The sequence below is a fragment of the Eubalaena glacialis genome, chromosome 14 (genome assembly GCF_028564815.1).
Source record: "Eubalaena glacialis isolate mEubGla1 chromosome 14, mEubGla1.1.hap2.+ XY, whole genome shotgun sequence".
In the NCBI taxonomy this organism is placed as follows: domain Eukaryota; kingdom Metazoa; phylum Chordata; class Mammalia; order Artiodactyla; family Balaenidae; genus Eubalaena; species Eubalaena glacialis.
The window spans coordinates 46307925-46325027 of record NC_083729.1 but is presented as its reverse complement, the minus strand read 5'-3'; the positions used below and the strand labels follow the sequence as shown (position 1 = coordinate 46325027).

The window sequence follows — 17103 nt, the reverse complement described above, 5'->3', positions numbered from 1 at the left end:
AGTGGAAATTCTGCTTTAATACTTGCAAATGATCAAATGACTGACTATGATCCTTGATCTTTAGAACTGTTTTGAAACAGACACCACATTTCCAATACAATGAATTTCCTGCATCTTCTCTTTCTCTATGTGTCTTCTAGTATTTGTAAAAAACTAGAAGAAAAAAAAAAGATACCACATTGGAAACTTGTATTCACTGATTCTTGCAGAGTTCATTGTGGCAACATGGAAAATAAAACTAATGAAGGAAAAATGTAGTTTAAGGATGAAAGAAGTATCTTAGACATCCAACCAAGAATGTATACTGTCCTTTCAGCGGAGGAGAAAGCATAAATCTTGCTCTCTAGAAGAGGGAAGAACCCAGTTTCTATAGAAAAATCTGCTAATGAGATCACACAGTAACTAGACTTGTTAATTCTAAAATTTAAAATTTTTATCAGACTTTGGTTTTATTCAAAACCACTTGAACCTGTTAAGAAGAGGAAAATTACCTTTTACACATAATTCTAAATGTTAAGTTAAAATCTTCAAGATATGCTTATAAAACACTTTTTAATTAAGCCACTAATTATATATTTGTATTTTCTCTTGCATATTTTAAAAATTTTGGTAACATCAAAATAGAAACAAAAGACAACAGAAAATCACTTTCAGAAATATTTTAGTTATCATGGACCTTTATGGAGGCCACTATGAAAAAGAAAAATTTATTTTCAATGCTCAGTTGTCACAAAAATGGAAACGGCTACAGGTAAAGTATACCTACCACACTGGCTTGACAAAAGTAATCAAGAGAATGGGCAATGCATTTGAGTTTAGCATTTATGAAAATTTAGAAAAGACCCCGGATGCTAAATTCAGTGTCTTTGTTGTTTTTGTTTCTTTTCAGTTTTTTGTTTGAGGCAGAATTCTTCTCAAAATACGTCTCATGGTGAATCCTAATATAGGAAAGAGATGAGAGTAGGACTGCTCTGATTGCGACTCTTGGCTGCCCAGCTACCTCATTGCCTTTCTGTAGTTCTCCTGGTACCACCTCCTGGGAGGTCTCTGTCTTACTGGAATCCTGGGAGAAGTCCCAATTCTTGACTTTGCCATTGAGGGCACCTAGGCACACAGCTAATTAATGGGTGGGCTGGGCCCAGAATGCAGGTGTTCTGATTCCTAGAGCAGAATATCCTTTACCATACCACACTGCCTATATTCAGTTCCCAAAATTAGTACCAGACATGAAAATCTTGTCCTTTTAACAAGTAGCGAACATTCTTTGATATCTGTATTAATGGAAGCCAGGGAGAAGTACTATATGAAAAATATTGGTGGACTATATATTTCCAAATACAAGCTAAATTTTGGAATTGGATTGCTTTTTCTGTTGTCTTTATGAGTTTAGAGACAGGTACTTCTGAAAGATTCCTTCGATAGACAAAGTTGAAAATACTTCATGGTGAAAATGGTGACCAACTTCCAGAAAAGTCAGACTAGTGGGTGTTGTGGCCATATCCACCCTGCACCTCTTAGTTCCCCCTTCAGTGCTTCTGTGCTCTTTGTTAACATAAGCACCTACTTTTGAAGCACAAGCCCTCTTCAGGCTGCAGGGAATTCCCCTGTACCTAGAGATTCCCAGTCTCACATGAAAGTTGAATTGCTTCTTCTCAAGCTTAGAAGCCCACAGCCTTCCTAATAGAAAAATCTCCTGTTTCTACTACACCCCTGTTGCTTGTATGCACCCAAACTGCTAAAGAGTCTGTCTTTGGCATCTTCCCTCCAGCCAAGTGCTTCACTTCTTGAGTTAGCTTTTTAAAAAGATAGGCATTTTTTTATAAATATGAAAAATAGTTACATGCTTTAACAAATCATATACCCCTAATTCTGATGTGTTGTTTCTTGAGGAGGTTGTGGGCATGTGGAGTGTTGAGACTCCTGGCTGACAGTCATTGAAGTAGAGACCCATCTTTTGCTTAGTTGGGTTTTTTTTCTTGGTTTGTAAAATGCCTAATTCTGGCAAAATTAAACCTATCAATGTTTGTTATTATCTAAAATATGATATGTAAATTTAAAAGTCCCTGTGTAAGTTCAGTATGAAATATGACACATTAAGTTTACTGTTAAGATGTGCTACCTGGTCTCAACCTGGTCTCTTTTTTAAAAAATTTATTTACTTATTTATGGCTGCGTTGGGTCTTTGTTTCTGTGCGAGGGTTTTCTCTAGTTGCGGCAAGTGGGCGCCACTCTTCATCGCGGTGCGCGGGCCTCTCACTATCGCGGCCCCTCTTTTTGCGGAGCACAGGCTCCCGACGCGCAGGCTCAGTAATTGTGGCTCACGGGCCTAGTTGCTCAGCGGCATGTGGGATCTTCCCAGACCAGGGCTCGAACCCGTGTCCTCTGCATTGGCAGGCAGATTCTCAACCACTGCGCCACCAGGGAAGCCCTGCTTTACCTTTTTTTCCTCTTGCTTTCTATCCATTCATGAACACCCATTTTTAATCATTATTTACAATATTTTTCATCCCATAATAGAACTTAGTTATGTATTAATCATTAAGCAACCTTGACTAATGTGATTCACTTTGTGCAGTTAGAAGATTGTGCGAGTAAAGTGTGATTTTCTTATAAAGAGATTGGGGAAGGGAACTACCAGAGGAAATCAGGGTAATAAAGTGACATATTGGTGTCACTTCTGAGATCGTATTTTTCTAAAATCATTTAGCCTTCCTATGTGTAGAGATACAGATTTTATTTTCAACTTGACTGTGCAAGAAATTATTTATTTTCCCTAAGTCAAATTGAGCCTGCTTCAAGTCCCATCCTGTCTGGGAGGTGAGAAGTTAAATCTTTCATCCTTGGTGCTTTGTACCCTCTCTCAAAAGGATCATGTAAAGGGCCTAATGTAGAGAGAACATTCAGGAAAGACTTCTCTAGTCTCTTGTCCATACCAGTTACCATGACTACCATCCAAGCCACCACGGTCCCTTGTAGTCAGGATGCTTTGCAGCACTTTTGGGGATAGGAATCTTGCTAGGACTGGAAGCCCCTGGGCCTGGGATCTAGCTTCTCTGGGTGGACCACAGCTGTTTCCTTCTCAGATTTGGCCATCCCCCAGAGGTGCTGTTGGGGAGAAAGGTGCAGGTCTCCATCTCTTGAGAAATCCATTGCCTTTGGTCCCTTTCCAAAGTCTTGGATAATCTCGTTGTCCCCTTGGCTCTTGCCACTTCTGCTTCTCTTTTACCTGCTAAAGGCATAGTGTTTGTCTTTCTCCTCAACTCACAGCATAATGCCCCCTTTAAAATGAAACCTTGGAAGGAAAGTTGTCTTCAGGGGATCTGGCACCAAAACCCTCCTTGAGGTAAAGGAGCTAAAGACTTGTCGACCTTCCTTGAATCAGGAGTGGGGAAATACAGGGAGAGGAAAACACAAATGAATAACACAGTTGAGTCTCCTTTACATGGTGATGGTATTAAAAAAGTAGAAAAGTTCTTTACTCCTTTAAGTGTATTTGAAAAGTTTTAAAAAAATGTCATTCCCTAAAGTTGTATTGTCTTATATATATTTGATATCAATATTATCATCCAAGTAACCGTTCAAGTGAACAAAAGTCAGCCCATGCTTCATCTCCTTAATTCTAATATTGCAGCAGGTAGAGAAGAGAGGCCTGAATTCTTTCCCTATGCCATGGAGTGTAGCAATAGAGATTTGCTCCATAGATTCAGAATGGTGGTTTCTAGCCTGTATTCCCAAGGCGTTTGAAATTATTGGACAATTGCTGAGGACAAGATGCAGGAGGGAAAATTGAGACCAAGTGTGCAGGGCTCCACGGACCCCCATTTCAATCATACTAGTCCTTTTCCACTTGCTTCATGTATAAAATTCCATGTAAACCTTTGTTTTAATGGATTCCATTGTTACAAAAACTTGTAAATCATTGAAGGAATATGTAAGTATATACCTACAACATTTGAAATTCCCCAGAATTTTGAGTTAAAGGTCTCCCATTTTCCAGAGTATAATTCTGTAGTATAGAAATAAACCTTCCCCTTAAAATACTATGTTGCTTAATTATCATCATCTGTATGTGAAAATCCCCAGATGATAGGCCAAGTTTGGGGGATAGTATGATTTATTTAGACTCTCAGTTCCTTTTCTGGTTCATAGGACATCCATTGTGGGTGGTTGTGGATATAAACCTTGCAGCTTGCTACACTACCAGTGTGGGCTCTTCACTCATCTGTTCACTATACAGAGCAATATAGTTCCTAGAAAGCGTTAAGTACTTCCAACCAAAGTACTGAATCATGTTCTCATTTAACCAGAGTTTTTGAAACTCTTTATTGATTTTAGGGCTATGCTGATCATCATATACATTTATATCTAACTACTGGTTATTTTGTTGTTGTTGTTATTAAACAAACAAATTATTCAACTTTAACAACAAATTATTATTCAGAGATTTTAGAATGCAATTCAGACGACAATACCTAAAAATAATTTTTAAATGGTTAACTTTATTTTATGTCCGGCCAAATAACATGTATGCCATAATATTAGAATTAAAGATTCCATGAGACAAGTTTAAATACAGTAAAATATTCATATTAAATATTTTGTAATGACATTTTAAATTTTAGAATTCTAAGTTTTGGCTTGTTAAAAACATATTATTTGAGTAAAACTATTTCAGTGTCAGACATTTTTAGTAACATATAATGTTGTAGCTTTCAGAACAGAAAGTTCCTTTTTTTTTACCCTACTCTGCTACTATCAATCATTGTAGTACATAGACTTAAGAATACATAGTGTCTTTGTGCAGTATGAGCATTACAATTTTAATTTCTCTCCTATTAGTATCGAATATTAAAATTAGAGTATTCAAGTTTAGAGATGGTTTTTTCATTGGAAAAGTTGGTGCGATCAATGCGAGAACTAGGACTTCCAACATTGCTCAGCCAGGACTTCCTACAAAAATAAACAAATAAATAAAAATTAGCATTTAAGTATATATGGACTAGCTAAAATGATCCCACGATGAGTAATAATGGGAGTTTACGTTTACTAAGTAACTTTTGCATATAATGTGAAATATATACATGATTTGTACAATGTAAAAATTTTATATCAGAATACCACAGAGTTTAACATATAATTAAATGTGGACAAAGAAAAGCTAATGACAAATTAAGCACAGTCAACTCCAGATGATTTTATATTGGGGTTATTTCCCTCCTCTTAAAACATCTGATGCCATTACTACCTAGCTCTTGTATGCAAAAGGATAAAAATATTTTTATAAAGAAGAAAAACAATGCACCATGGGTTTTTCTCCTTACCCAGCACATGGTAGATTATATATATGTATGTGCAGAATGAGAGAGAGAGAAAGAATGAAAGAATATGGAAAAATCACATTTATTCTTTATTTAAACATTAAAATAAAATTAGATGAATATTTTTCTTATCTATTCGAAAACCATTTCTTACCACATATATTAGCAAAGTGCATTAAAGAGACAGAGTAAATGTTCTGAAACTTTTGCTGCTTATATAGTGTTTTTTCTTATTAGTGATATCATGTGTCTAATTTATACATGATATCACTAATAAGTGATAATTTATACATTTGGTACTTACCTGAGATGCTTCATATAAATTCCAAGATTACTGTAATATTGCTAACACCTCAGATATTGTTAAGGATTTTCCAGAATCTTTCTACCTACTAATAATTAGTTGGGGTGACAGATTAAGTGGGACTACAGGTTAATAATAATAGGAGGCAGTTTTACACAAATGATGGCTGTTATCCCAGTTGTAGAAACAGTCTACAAGTTTCCTCATATCCCCAAAAGTCTTTGAGGTTGTGAAGCTAGTGCTGTATACAGCTGTGTAAGTATCATATGTAACAATCTCACATAACCTTGAATTAAGAATATTTTCTAAGCTAAAGTTGTCTGACTAGCTGAAAATTACTCTTAATCAGGCTGGAGAAGAATGACAATGATTCAAAATTGCCCTTGTGCTATTTAACTCTATTATTGGCATATAGTGGACTTACAATATTATATTAGTTTCAGGTGTACAACATAGTGATTCAATATTTTTATAGATTACACTCCACTTAAAGTTATTATAAAATATTGGCTATGTTCTCTGTGCTGTACATTACACCCTTGTATCTTATTTATTTTACAAATAGTAGTTTGTTTTAACCCCCTTTTTGATTCTTATTTGTGACAATTTTTCTGGGTAAGGTGAACTATTACTTTTGTTCTTTTTCATAAGCTAAGCCATCAGCACAGCAACATTTTCTTTTCTTCAACTCATTTAGTTGAAATCTTAAAAATCAAAATTGCATGTGTTGAAGAATGAAGTTCAGTTATTATGATAAGGGCTGATGGCTTCAATATTACCAGTCAAATCTCCTTGAAACCTTCTAGAAAAGAAAGGCCAATAGTAATAAAAGCTAACATTTATGAAGCACTACCTGTTTGCTCAGCACTGTGCTAAATTCTTTACATATACTATTTCCTTTAATCCACACATTAACCCTGTAAGCTATAGTCCATTAGTCCTCCTAAGTTACTGATGAGGAAAGAGACACAGAAGAGTTAACTTGCCCAGGGTAGGAGCAGTGGTGGTGGTGACAGTGATCAGATTCTGGATATACTGTGAAGGTATCATCAATAGATTTGCTGACAGATTGGATGTGGGTGTGAGAAAAAGAGGAGACTGAAGGATGACACCGGGGTTATTGGTTTGAAAAACTACAGGATGGAATTGTCATTTACTGAAATGGAGAGACTGTGAGAAGAGCAGATTTGGGGGAAAGATCAGAAGTTCAGTTATGGAATGTTAAGTTTGAGATGTCTGTTAAACATCTAAATGAGATGTTGAGTAGGCAGCTGGATCTATGAATCTGGCTGGAGAGATGAAATTGGGAATTTGTCTGTAGATAGACAGCATTGAAAGCCATAAGAATGGATGGGATCACCAAGAAAATGAATGTAGCTAGAAAAGGAAAGAGGTCCACAGACTGCACTGTAGGGCATCCCAATGTTAATAGCTCAGAAAGTAGAAGAAGAACCAGCAAAGGAAAAGAAAGCATCCAGTGAGGTAGGAGAAAAACTGGGAGAGCATTGTGTCCTGAGAGTCAAATGAAGCCCTCTGGGAACAGGGAGAGATCAACTGGGGCAACATTGCCGGCAGGTCAAGTAAGGTGAGGACTGAGAATTGACCATTGTGTTTAGCAACACAGGGGTCACTGATGACCTTGACAAGAACAGTTTTGGTGGAGTGAAAGCCATATTTGAATTGGCTCCAGAGAGAATAAGAGAGGAACTGGAACCAGTGAGTCCAGGACTTGGACTAGTGGACATCAAAGCTGCAATGACTAATCCACCTGAGCTCTGTGTATTTAACTAGTTGAGAGCTTGACTATCTACCTGTAGTTGATCTTCAACACCACCAAGAACTTCTTCACTGGCTAGACCTATGGCCAAGGAGGAATTTACACCACTGGTAGGAGAATGGTCATGCTGTTAGGTGAGTCAGCTCTGTTTACACTGTGTGTGTGTGTGTGTGTGTGTGTGTGTGTGTGTGTGTGTGTGTGTGTCGGGGAGGGCCACTCTGTGCCATGGCTACACACATGCCATCCATGTTGCTAGGAACTGCCTTGCCTGACCTGCCTACTCACCTAGGAGTATTCTGGTCATCTGTCACTTGGCAAGCCCTAAGACCTCACTCTTCATGTGCTGCCCTTGCCCTTGATAGGGGTGGCTCAGGTCTGGAGATGGCAGACATAAGAGTTCTCCTAGCCAAAAAATAACTAGTCACAAATTTTTACACAAATTTATATCTAATTAGTGAGGATGTGATTGGAATGAGATATATATATATTTTTTCCCACTCCCCCTTAATGTGTAAAAGAACCACATAATCCAATAGTACCCATTAATTCAATTCAATAAGTATTTAAGTAGCACTGTATGCAAGGTATATTCTAGATACTGGAGTGCATACATAGACATTTAAAATGAGGTTCTTTCCTCAATCTAACCTTACATCTAAAGCAACTAGAGAAAGAACAACAAACAAAACCCAAAGTTAGTAAAAGGAAAGGAATCATAAAGATCAGAGCAGAAATAAATGAAATAGAGACAAAAAAATAGAAAAGATCAATGAAACTAAAATCTAGTTCTTTGAAAAGATAAACAAAATTGATAAACCTTTAGCCTGACTCATCAAGAAAAAAAGAGAGGACTCAAATCAATAAAATTAGAAATGAAAAAGGAGAAGTTACAGTGGACACCACAGAAATACAAAGGATCATAAGAGACTACTACAAGCAACTATATGCCAATAAAATGGACAATGTAGAAGAAATGGACAAATTCTTAGAAAGGTACAATCTCCCAAGACTGAACCAGGAAGAAATAGAAAATATGAACAGACCAATCACAAGTACTGAAATTGAAACCATGATTTAAAAACTCCCAACAAACAAAAGTCCAGGACTAGATGGCTTCACAGGTGAATTCTATCAAACATTCAGAGAAAAGTTAACACCTATCCTTCTGAAACTATTCCAAAAAATTGCAGAGGAAGGAACACTCCCACTCATTCTGAGGCCATCATCACCCTGATAACAAAACCAGACAAAGATACCAGAAAAAAAATTACAGGCCAATACCACTGATGAACATAGATGCAAAAATCATCAACAAAGTACTAGTGAACTGAATGTAACAATACATTAAAAGGATCATACACCATGATCAAGTAGGATTTATCCCAGGGATGCAAGGATTTTTCAATATCTGCAAATCAGTGTGATACACCACATCAACAAATTGAAGAATAAAAACCATATGATCATCTCAATAGATGCAGAAAAAGCTTTTGACAAAATTCAACACCCATTTATGATAAAAACTCTCCTGAAAGTGGCATAGAGGGAACATATCTCAACATAATAAAGTCCATATAGGAAAAACCCACAGCTAACATCATTCTCAATGGTGAAAAGCTGAAAGCATTTCCTCTAAGATCAGGAACAACACAAGGATGTCCACTTTCACCACTTTTATTCAACATGGTTTTGGAAGTCCTGGCCATGGCAATCAGAGAAGAAAAAAAAATAAAGGGAATCCAAATTGGAAAAGACGTGAAACTGTCACTGTTTGCAGACAACATGATACTATACATAGAAAATCCTAAAGATGCTACCAGAAAACTACTAGAGCTCATCAATGAATTTGGTAAAGTTGCAGGATACAAAATTAAGGCACAGAAATCTCTTGCATTCCTATACACTAACAACAAAAGATCAGAAAGAGAAATTAAAGAAACAATCCCATTTGCCATCACCTCAAAAAGAATAAAATACCTAGGAATAAACTACCTAAGGATACAAAAGTCCTGTTCTCCAAAAACTATAAGACACTAGTGAAAGAAATCAAACACGACACAAACAAATGGAAAGATATACCATTTCTTGGATTGGAAGAATCAATATTGTCAAAATGACTTTACTACCCAAGGCAATGTAAAGATTCAGTGCAAACCCTATCAAATTACCAATGGCATTTTTCACAGAATTAGAACAAAAAAATCTTAATTTGTATGGAGACACAAAAGACCCCGAATAGCCAAAGCAATCTTGAGAAAGAAAAATGGAGCCAGAGGAATCAGGCTCCCAGACTTCAGACTATACTACAAAGCTACAGCCATCAAGACAGTATGGTACTGGCACAAAAACAGAAATATAGATCAATGGAACAGGATAGAAAGCCCAGAAATAAACCCACACACCTATGGTCAATTAATCTACAATAAAGGAGGCAAGATTGTACAAGGAGGAAAGACAGTCTCTTCAATAAGTGGTGCTGGGAAAACTGGACAGCTACATGTAAAAAAATGAAATTAGAACATTTTTTAACACCATACACAAAAATAAACTCAAAATGGATTAAAGACCTAAATGTAAGAACTGATACTATAAAACTCTTAGAGGAAAACATAGGAAAAGCACTCTTTGACATAAATCACAGCAATATCTTTTTTGATACATCTTCTAAAGGAATGGAAATAAAAACAAAAATAAACAAATGGGACCTAATTAAACTCAAAAGCTTTTGCACAGCAAAGGAAACCATAAACAAAATGAAAAGGCAACCCACGGAATGCGAGAAAATATTTGAAAATGATGCGACTGACAAGGGATTAATCTCCAAAATCTGCAAACAGCTCATGCAGCTCAACATCAAAAAAACAAACAACCCAATCAAAAAATAGGCAGAAGATCTAAATAGACATTTCTCCAAAGAAGACATACAAATGAACAAGAGGCACATGAAAAGATGCTCAACATTGCTAATTATTAGAGAAATGCAAATCAAAACTATAATGAGATATCACCTCACATTGGTGAGAATGGACATCATCAAAAAGTCTACAAACAATAAATGCTGGAGAAGGTGTGGGGAAAAGTGAGGTTCACTGTTGGTGGGAATGTAAATCGGTACATCCACTATGGAGAACAGTATGGACGTTCCTTAAAAAACTAAAGATAGAGGTACCATATGATCCAGCAATCCCCCTCCTGGGCATATATCCAGAGAGAAACATGGTTTGAAAGGATACATGCACTCCAATGTTCATTGCAGCGCTGTCTATGATAGCCAAGACATGGAAGCAACCTAAATGTCCATCAACAAATGAATGGATAAAGAAGGTGTGGAACATATATACAACAGAATATTACTCAGCCATTAAAAGAATGAAATAATGCATTTGCAGTAACATGGTTGGACCTGGAGATTATCATACTAAGTGAAGTGAGACAGAGAAAGATAAATATCATATGATATCACTTATATGTGGAATCTAAAAAAAAATGATACAAATGAACTTACTTACAAAACAGAAATAGACTCACAGACTTAGAAAACAAACTTACGGTTACCAAAGGGAAAAGGTGGCTGGAGGGGGGAGGAGGGATAAACGGGGAGGTTGGGATTGACATATACACACTGCTATATTTAAAAGAGATGACCAACAAGGACCTACTGTATAGCATAGGGAACTCTGCTCAGTCTTCTGTAATAACCTAAATGGGAAAAAAATTTGAAAAAGAATAGATACATGTAGATGTACAACTGAATCACGTTGCTGTATACCTGAAACTAACACAACATTGTTAATCAACTCTACTCCAATATAAAATAAAAATTTAAAAATAATTTTAAAGTTATATGTATTTAAATTATTCAATATTGCTTTTACTTTTTCATGAATATTTATGAATAAAAAGTATTTATAAATAGAGTATTGATTATGAATAAAGTCAATAATTAATTTTTATTTATTTCTCACAAAGAATTGGGTGATTTGACCCCTCTTTTCAAAGAAGCAATATGCTGATCAGTATTTCTCATAAAGCAAGACAAAAAAGAAATCTATGTAAATTATTTTTAAAAACCCACTTAGAAAACAATTACAGTGAATTAAACCAAACTATGTCTTTTGTGAAAAAAGAAATACATTCTCTTGACTGATCTTCTTGAATTACTTCGAAAAATTATTAAACTTCAAGAAAACTGTATTAAAAAAAGTAATTCTGTCTACTTTTGTTCAAGTCTTTATGTTCCTCATTAAAATTTTGTTTGCTTAAATTCAGGTCCTGTATATTTCTTGGTAAGTTTATACTTGGATATGTTCTATTTTTCTTGCTGTTTTGAACAAGATGCTTTTTAATCATCATGTTTTTAAACTGGTATACAGAGAAACTAGTGATTTCTCATATTGTAATCAGATGGCTTACTGAACTTCCTTGGTGATATAATAGTTTCTCTTTTCTTTGTGGTTGCCTAGGTAAACCACCCCATGTATTTTTCCAGAATTCATTCTGTTAGTCAATTTTTAACACAGTGGATAATTTCAAATTGCTCTTTATTTTAGCCTCTCTAGCCACATGTTGGCTACTTACATGCCTTTCAGAGAATTGCTACAGTAACTATGCAGAGAAAGATTGAATCATGAACTGTGTGCGCCCAACACGATCATAATACACTAATACATGCTCTTAACTCCAGTATATTTTACCTATCAGTTTCATAGACTCAGTAAATATTGAATGGATGGTTGGATGGATGGATGAATTATATTTTCTCGAACAAGACTCAAGTCCATTATTTCTGCTGTAAATCTGAGTCTGCTTTGTGTGCATATATCTTTCAGGTATTTTTATTTAAGCAACATGATCCGCTGGTAGGCTTTAAAAAACAATAAGAAGGTTCAATGAATAAAAATGAAAGAATGAGAATGTAAACTGGAAAATTCTATTGACAGAAGTCATGTTACTTGACAACCATGTTCTCCCTTCACTCTAATATAAATGCCTTATGTAGAAATTTTGAAAATAAAACTAATTTTTGTAAAGTTTAATTCTCTTACCAAAATCATGTTGCCGTTAACAATTATAAAGAAATAACAGAAACAGGAATTCCATTATGGATACATTTCTTACGTGGTTGATGAGAACTGTACACTTGTGAAAACAATTTTTTATGGAATGGCAAAGGACAATGATCTTGCACATATTACTTTTAAGTATTCTTCAGGCCATCTTTGCATTAAAAAGAAATGAATAAAACACAGTGCTGATAAATGTTAAGTGACCAAGGAAAAATCTCTTCATTTAATAAATTAACTGTGCTGTGTTTTTCTGTTCCTGTTCAGAGAATCACCAACTATTGGTCCCCTCAGGGTTTCCACAGCATTGTCTCTAATTCATGGGTGCAGATGGCACACATTTAGCTGTCAAGTACAGTAAGTGCCACACATTTATGGCCTTGGCAGCCAGCAAAGAGGCCAGCTGTGGCCTTCTAAAATGCACTGAGGTTTTTGCCCTCTCAGAGACCTTACTTTGACTGCCCCTATCTAAAAAGGGCCCCACTCCCATGCTATTGTGTATATCATGGGAATTGCCACATTCTATAATTGCTATGTTTATATGATTGTTTATGTATTCACTACGTGCCTCCTCCACATTAGAATGCAAATTCTAAGAAGGCAGGGTCAGAGTCTTACTATTGTATCCCCAACATCTAGCATGATGCCCAGTGATAATGGGCACTCAATACATATTTACTGAATGAATGGAGTCTTTGTCATCTGCCTGCCCTCCTCAGGTCTATAGCTTCCATGCATGAGAGGAAGGGGCATTTCTAGGGTCTACACAGTCCACACACAGAAAGGAACCCTGAGCACGACCTGTTAACTCTTTGATTTTTACCTCACACAAAACAAAACCCTCCTGTTTTTTTCCCCCCCACTCTTTGAAAGGTAAAGAAATAGTTGCTCTTATTACAGAAAATAAGTAAATATTTTGCTGATGGAAGTCCCCTATGAAATAACTCAAATAATGACAATATTCAGTCTCTTAAAGAAAGTTAGAAGCCTATGGATTGACCTAATAAGCTGAATATAAGCCTGTGGTTCATGGGAGTCTGTCCATGTATCAATATTTTTGCCAGCCCCCAGATTTTACTGCATTTCTTGTGATTGTGCGTTTACTCACTACATAAATAAACATAGTAACCAACTTCACTCAGTTCAGGGTGACTATCTCAACACCACGAGAGGGCCAAGTCCATCCTGCAAACCCAGTCACCTGATATGCCGCCGCCTTGGTCAAATTCAGCACACAATTGGTTGTATGTGCTCATACATGTTGTGATTATCCAATAAAAATCCTTAGACATTTTTCTCAGTATCCCAAAGATGTACAGACACCTACTATTTATTGTATTTGCTGTATTAATTCAGGATTTTTAAGCTCCTTTTTAAAGAAAAGAAACCTTTCTTCCAACATAATCTTGCACAAAAGCTTACTGCTTATAGCAGGAGTGAAGTGCTTCTCTGAACAAGGGAATGGTTGGGGCCTGGGGGTGCAGAATCTTCCCCCCAGGCCTTTCTCTCTGCCAGCTGCACCTCGAGAACCACTGGGGAATCCCAAGGGCTCTGACGAGCACAGTTTGAAAACTTCCCTATTAACCTATCACTGAGCAAGGATACAGAGGAATGCAATGGTTGGAGGATCCATCACAGGTAGAGGTGGAAATCAACATAAGGCCATCTTTTCTATAACTCAAGTCAGCATTTCCTACAAAATGTAGTAAGCTCCTGGAGTGGTAAAAAAAAAAAAAAAAAAAAATCCCATTTAACTAATATCCTTCTCCGAAACAAAGAGGTGAAATTAAAGCATTAGAAAGCCAATACTATTAATAATTCATAGCAGTTCTATTTCCTGGGACTAAAGTGGGGCAGCATAATCCTTTCACATAGCTCTGTAGCACCAGTATAAAATGTAGACCACAGCAAGAAAGCAGACAGTAGGAAAAGACAGCTAATGAATTAAAAGCTAACGTGATGCATGTTGGAAAATATTGAGTTGTCTGCTCATTTCAAGCTTTCAAATTAGCACTAATAATGAAAGGATAGCATATAATATTTTTGCTATTCTCCTTTCTTTAGCAAGTTTCCTTATTTAGTTACATGTGGACAAATAATATCATATACTTCTTTATTATCAATACAAGCATTTTGAACGTATTTTGATATAATGTCTAAAGTTTCTGTTAGATATGTAGCCCATGATTAGTGAAGAGTTCAGTGATTATAAAGGGAATCCTAGGCTATCCATAATTAAGCTGAGACCAGATTCCTCATCTTTAAAATAGGATAATAATACTCACTTCACTGAGTTATTGAAAGGATTGAAGAGAATGTATATAAATTGCCTAATGCGATGTCTGACACCCAGCAGGCCCTTAAAAGCAGTTATTATAGCATAATTGTTCTCTACCTTTGCCAAAGATGATGGACAGCCTGCTTAGCAAGCTCTGTGAGCCTCCAAGTCACACACTTCAATGCAATTCCACTAGTAAAACCTCTTGTTCTTGGTGGAGCTGCTTCTCAGCTGCAGTGGGAAATAGCATGTCACTCAACCTCCTCATCTGGGGGAGATTCTGGAAGAACTACCCAGGCATGAGCTATGTCTGAGATTCTGAGAACCAGCCAATCTGAATCAAGGGCCTGGATGCAGAGAAGGCAGAAGAAGTGAAGGCATGATTGAAACCTCTAGCTTCTCTGTCACACCACAGTTTCCAGGTCAACAAAGTGACAGATATGCTCTTCTGTTTCATTTTGTAGAAAGAAAATAAATGCTGGCAGCACAGTGGTAATGGAGTGGACTTTCGGGTCATTCTGCTTGGATGTGAATCCAGTTACCACTTCTTAACTGGTCATCTTGGGCAACTTTCTTAAACTCTCAGTGCCTCATCTGTAAAAAAGGAGAGTATATAGCCTACCCCAGAGAGTTGTTATGAAGATTAAACAAGAGAATCTGTGTAAAGCATTTTACACAATATCTAGAGAATAGTAAGCACTCAATAATTTTTAGCTATTGTATCAGACAGGGTACAGTAGCAGGTAATGAAAACCACCTTAGCTATTTTACAATGGAATTTAATATAGCGAAGTAGGTCCTTACAAAATCACTGGAAGGGCTGGAAGAACAGATTTGGATGGCCCTGTTGGAGCAACTCTGTAGAATTGGCTGCTAAAGTATAAAATGTTAAAACTGTGATTCTCATGCAAATACAATATGACATGTGTCAAAGATTTCTATTCAACACATTAATTAATGAGGGAACCTGGAAGATGTTACGTCTGGTTCAAAGGAGAATTTAGACACACACACGTATATATTCATGCATACAATCAGGAATGCTGAACTCAACTTGCTAATAGATGTAAAATTGGTTAAAATTCTACAAGGCAGCACTGTCCAACAGCCTTGTAATGTGAGCCTCATGTATAATTAAAAATTTTCTAGGACCCACATTAAAAGTAAAAATAAATAGGTAAATTAATTTTAACAATATATTTTATTTAGTCCAATATATCCAAAATATTGATATAATCTATATAAACAATAAATAAAATGAACATGCTATTTTACACACTTTTATATCGAGTCTTTGAAATCTGTGTGTATCTTACACTTACAACATCTCAATTCAAACGTGCCACATTAAAGTGCTCAACAGCCACATGTGGCTAGTGGTTCCTACATTAGTGTACTCCAAGGGCAATGAAAAAGTAATGTTTGGGATTATCTTTTTTTCAGGGCAAAAGCTGATTGTGTATCTATCAGAGAAAAACTAATTTGCTTTGCTATGGACAAGAAGTGTTTGCATTTCTGTAGTTTGTTACAAGTAACTTTCTACCTTACAGAGTTGTAAAATAACCTGGTCAACAGAAAATCAAGTGCACATTTGTATAGCATCTGAAAATTCCATAAAGCTCCACTAGACAATACCCAGCACCTTCCCTGAAAGACAGCCCCTAATCTCCATTTCCAAACCTTGGACAATTTTTTTTTTCTGATAGGCCCATTAAGGGAGCTGCTAGAAGTCAGGAGGCTGCCACCAAAATCGCTGCATGTATGAACACACTACCCCAACTGCAGTCCAGGAGTCATGAAGGCCCTACCAGAATTGTTGGCTCCAGAGCCTTGTAATGTTTGCTAGATCCTCACCTGCTAAATGGATGACTCAGATCCCACTGCTTCTCTCCCCACTCAATTCAGTTCCAAATTCAAATTTCACACGAGGACTTCTGATTGATGAAACCAAAATCACATTTGAAACTCTAGCTGCAAGGGAGTCTGAGAAACATAGCTCCTAGCTCTCCAGAGTCTGCAGTAAAGGAAAGGCACCAGAAGGCATTTGGAACAGAGGCTGAGCAAGGCAATATACCATGTCTACCACTGCTATTCGGTTAACAAGAACTTCGTGAAACTCTACACTATGGGATACAAAAGATGAGAAATATTATTTTTGCTGGTCTGTATGACAGCAATACTTTCGTGAACTCTCTCAGATCTGGAGTTCTTTTCAGCACTAGAACAGAATCCCAAGGAACACCAACATTGAAGGGTCAGGTGGAAAAGAGAAGCAGATGGAGGAGAGGTAGAAGGAATGACCAGAGAAGAGTGAAATAACCACGAAGCGTGGTGTTAGTGTTAGGGAACTGTTGACGGAAACG

At 36.5% G+C, this 17103-nt stretch overlaps 2 protein-coding genes across 2 annotated transcripts in view; one reads left to right on the top strand and one right to left on the bottom strand.

Annotated features, from left to right (window-relative positions):
• Positions 1-4548: 4548 nt before the first annotated feature.
• The window catches only part of ACYP2 (acylphosphatase 2), a 174542-nt gene continuing 161987 nt past the window's right edge, over positions 4549-17103 (bottom strand). Inside the window, exon 4 of the mRNA XM_061211141.1 lies at positions 4549-4950. Coding sequence (XP_061067124.1) covers positions 4836-4950 — 115 coding nt within the window. The 3' untranslated portion in view covers positions 4549-4835. The remainder of the gene's footprint in view (positions 4951-17103) is intronic.
• Positions 7045-17103, top strand: part of TSPYL6 (TSPY like 6) — a 42004-nt gene continuing 31945 nt past the window's right edge. Inside the window, 1 exon segment of the mRNA XM_061168651.1 lies at positions 7045-7104. Within this exon segment, the coding sequence (XP_061024634.1) occupies positions 7045-7104 (60 nt within the window).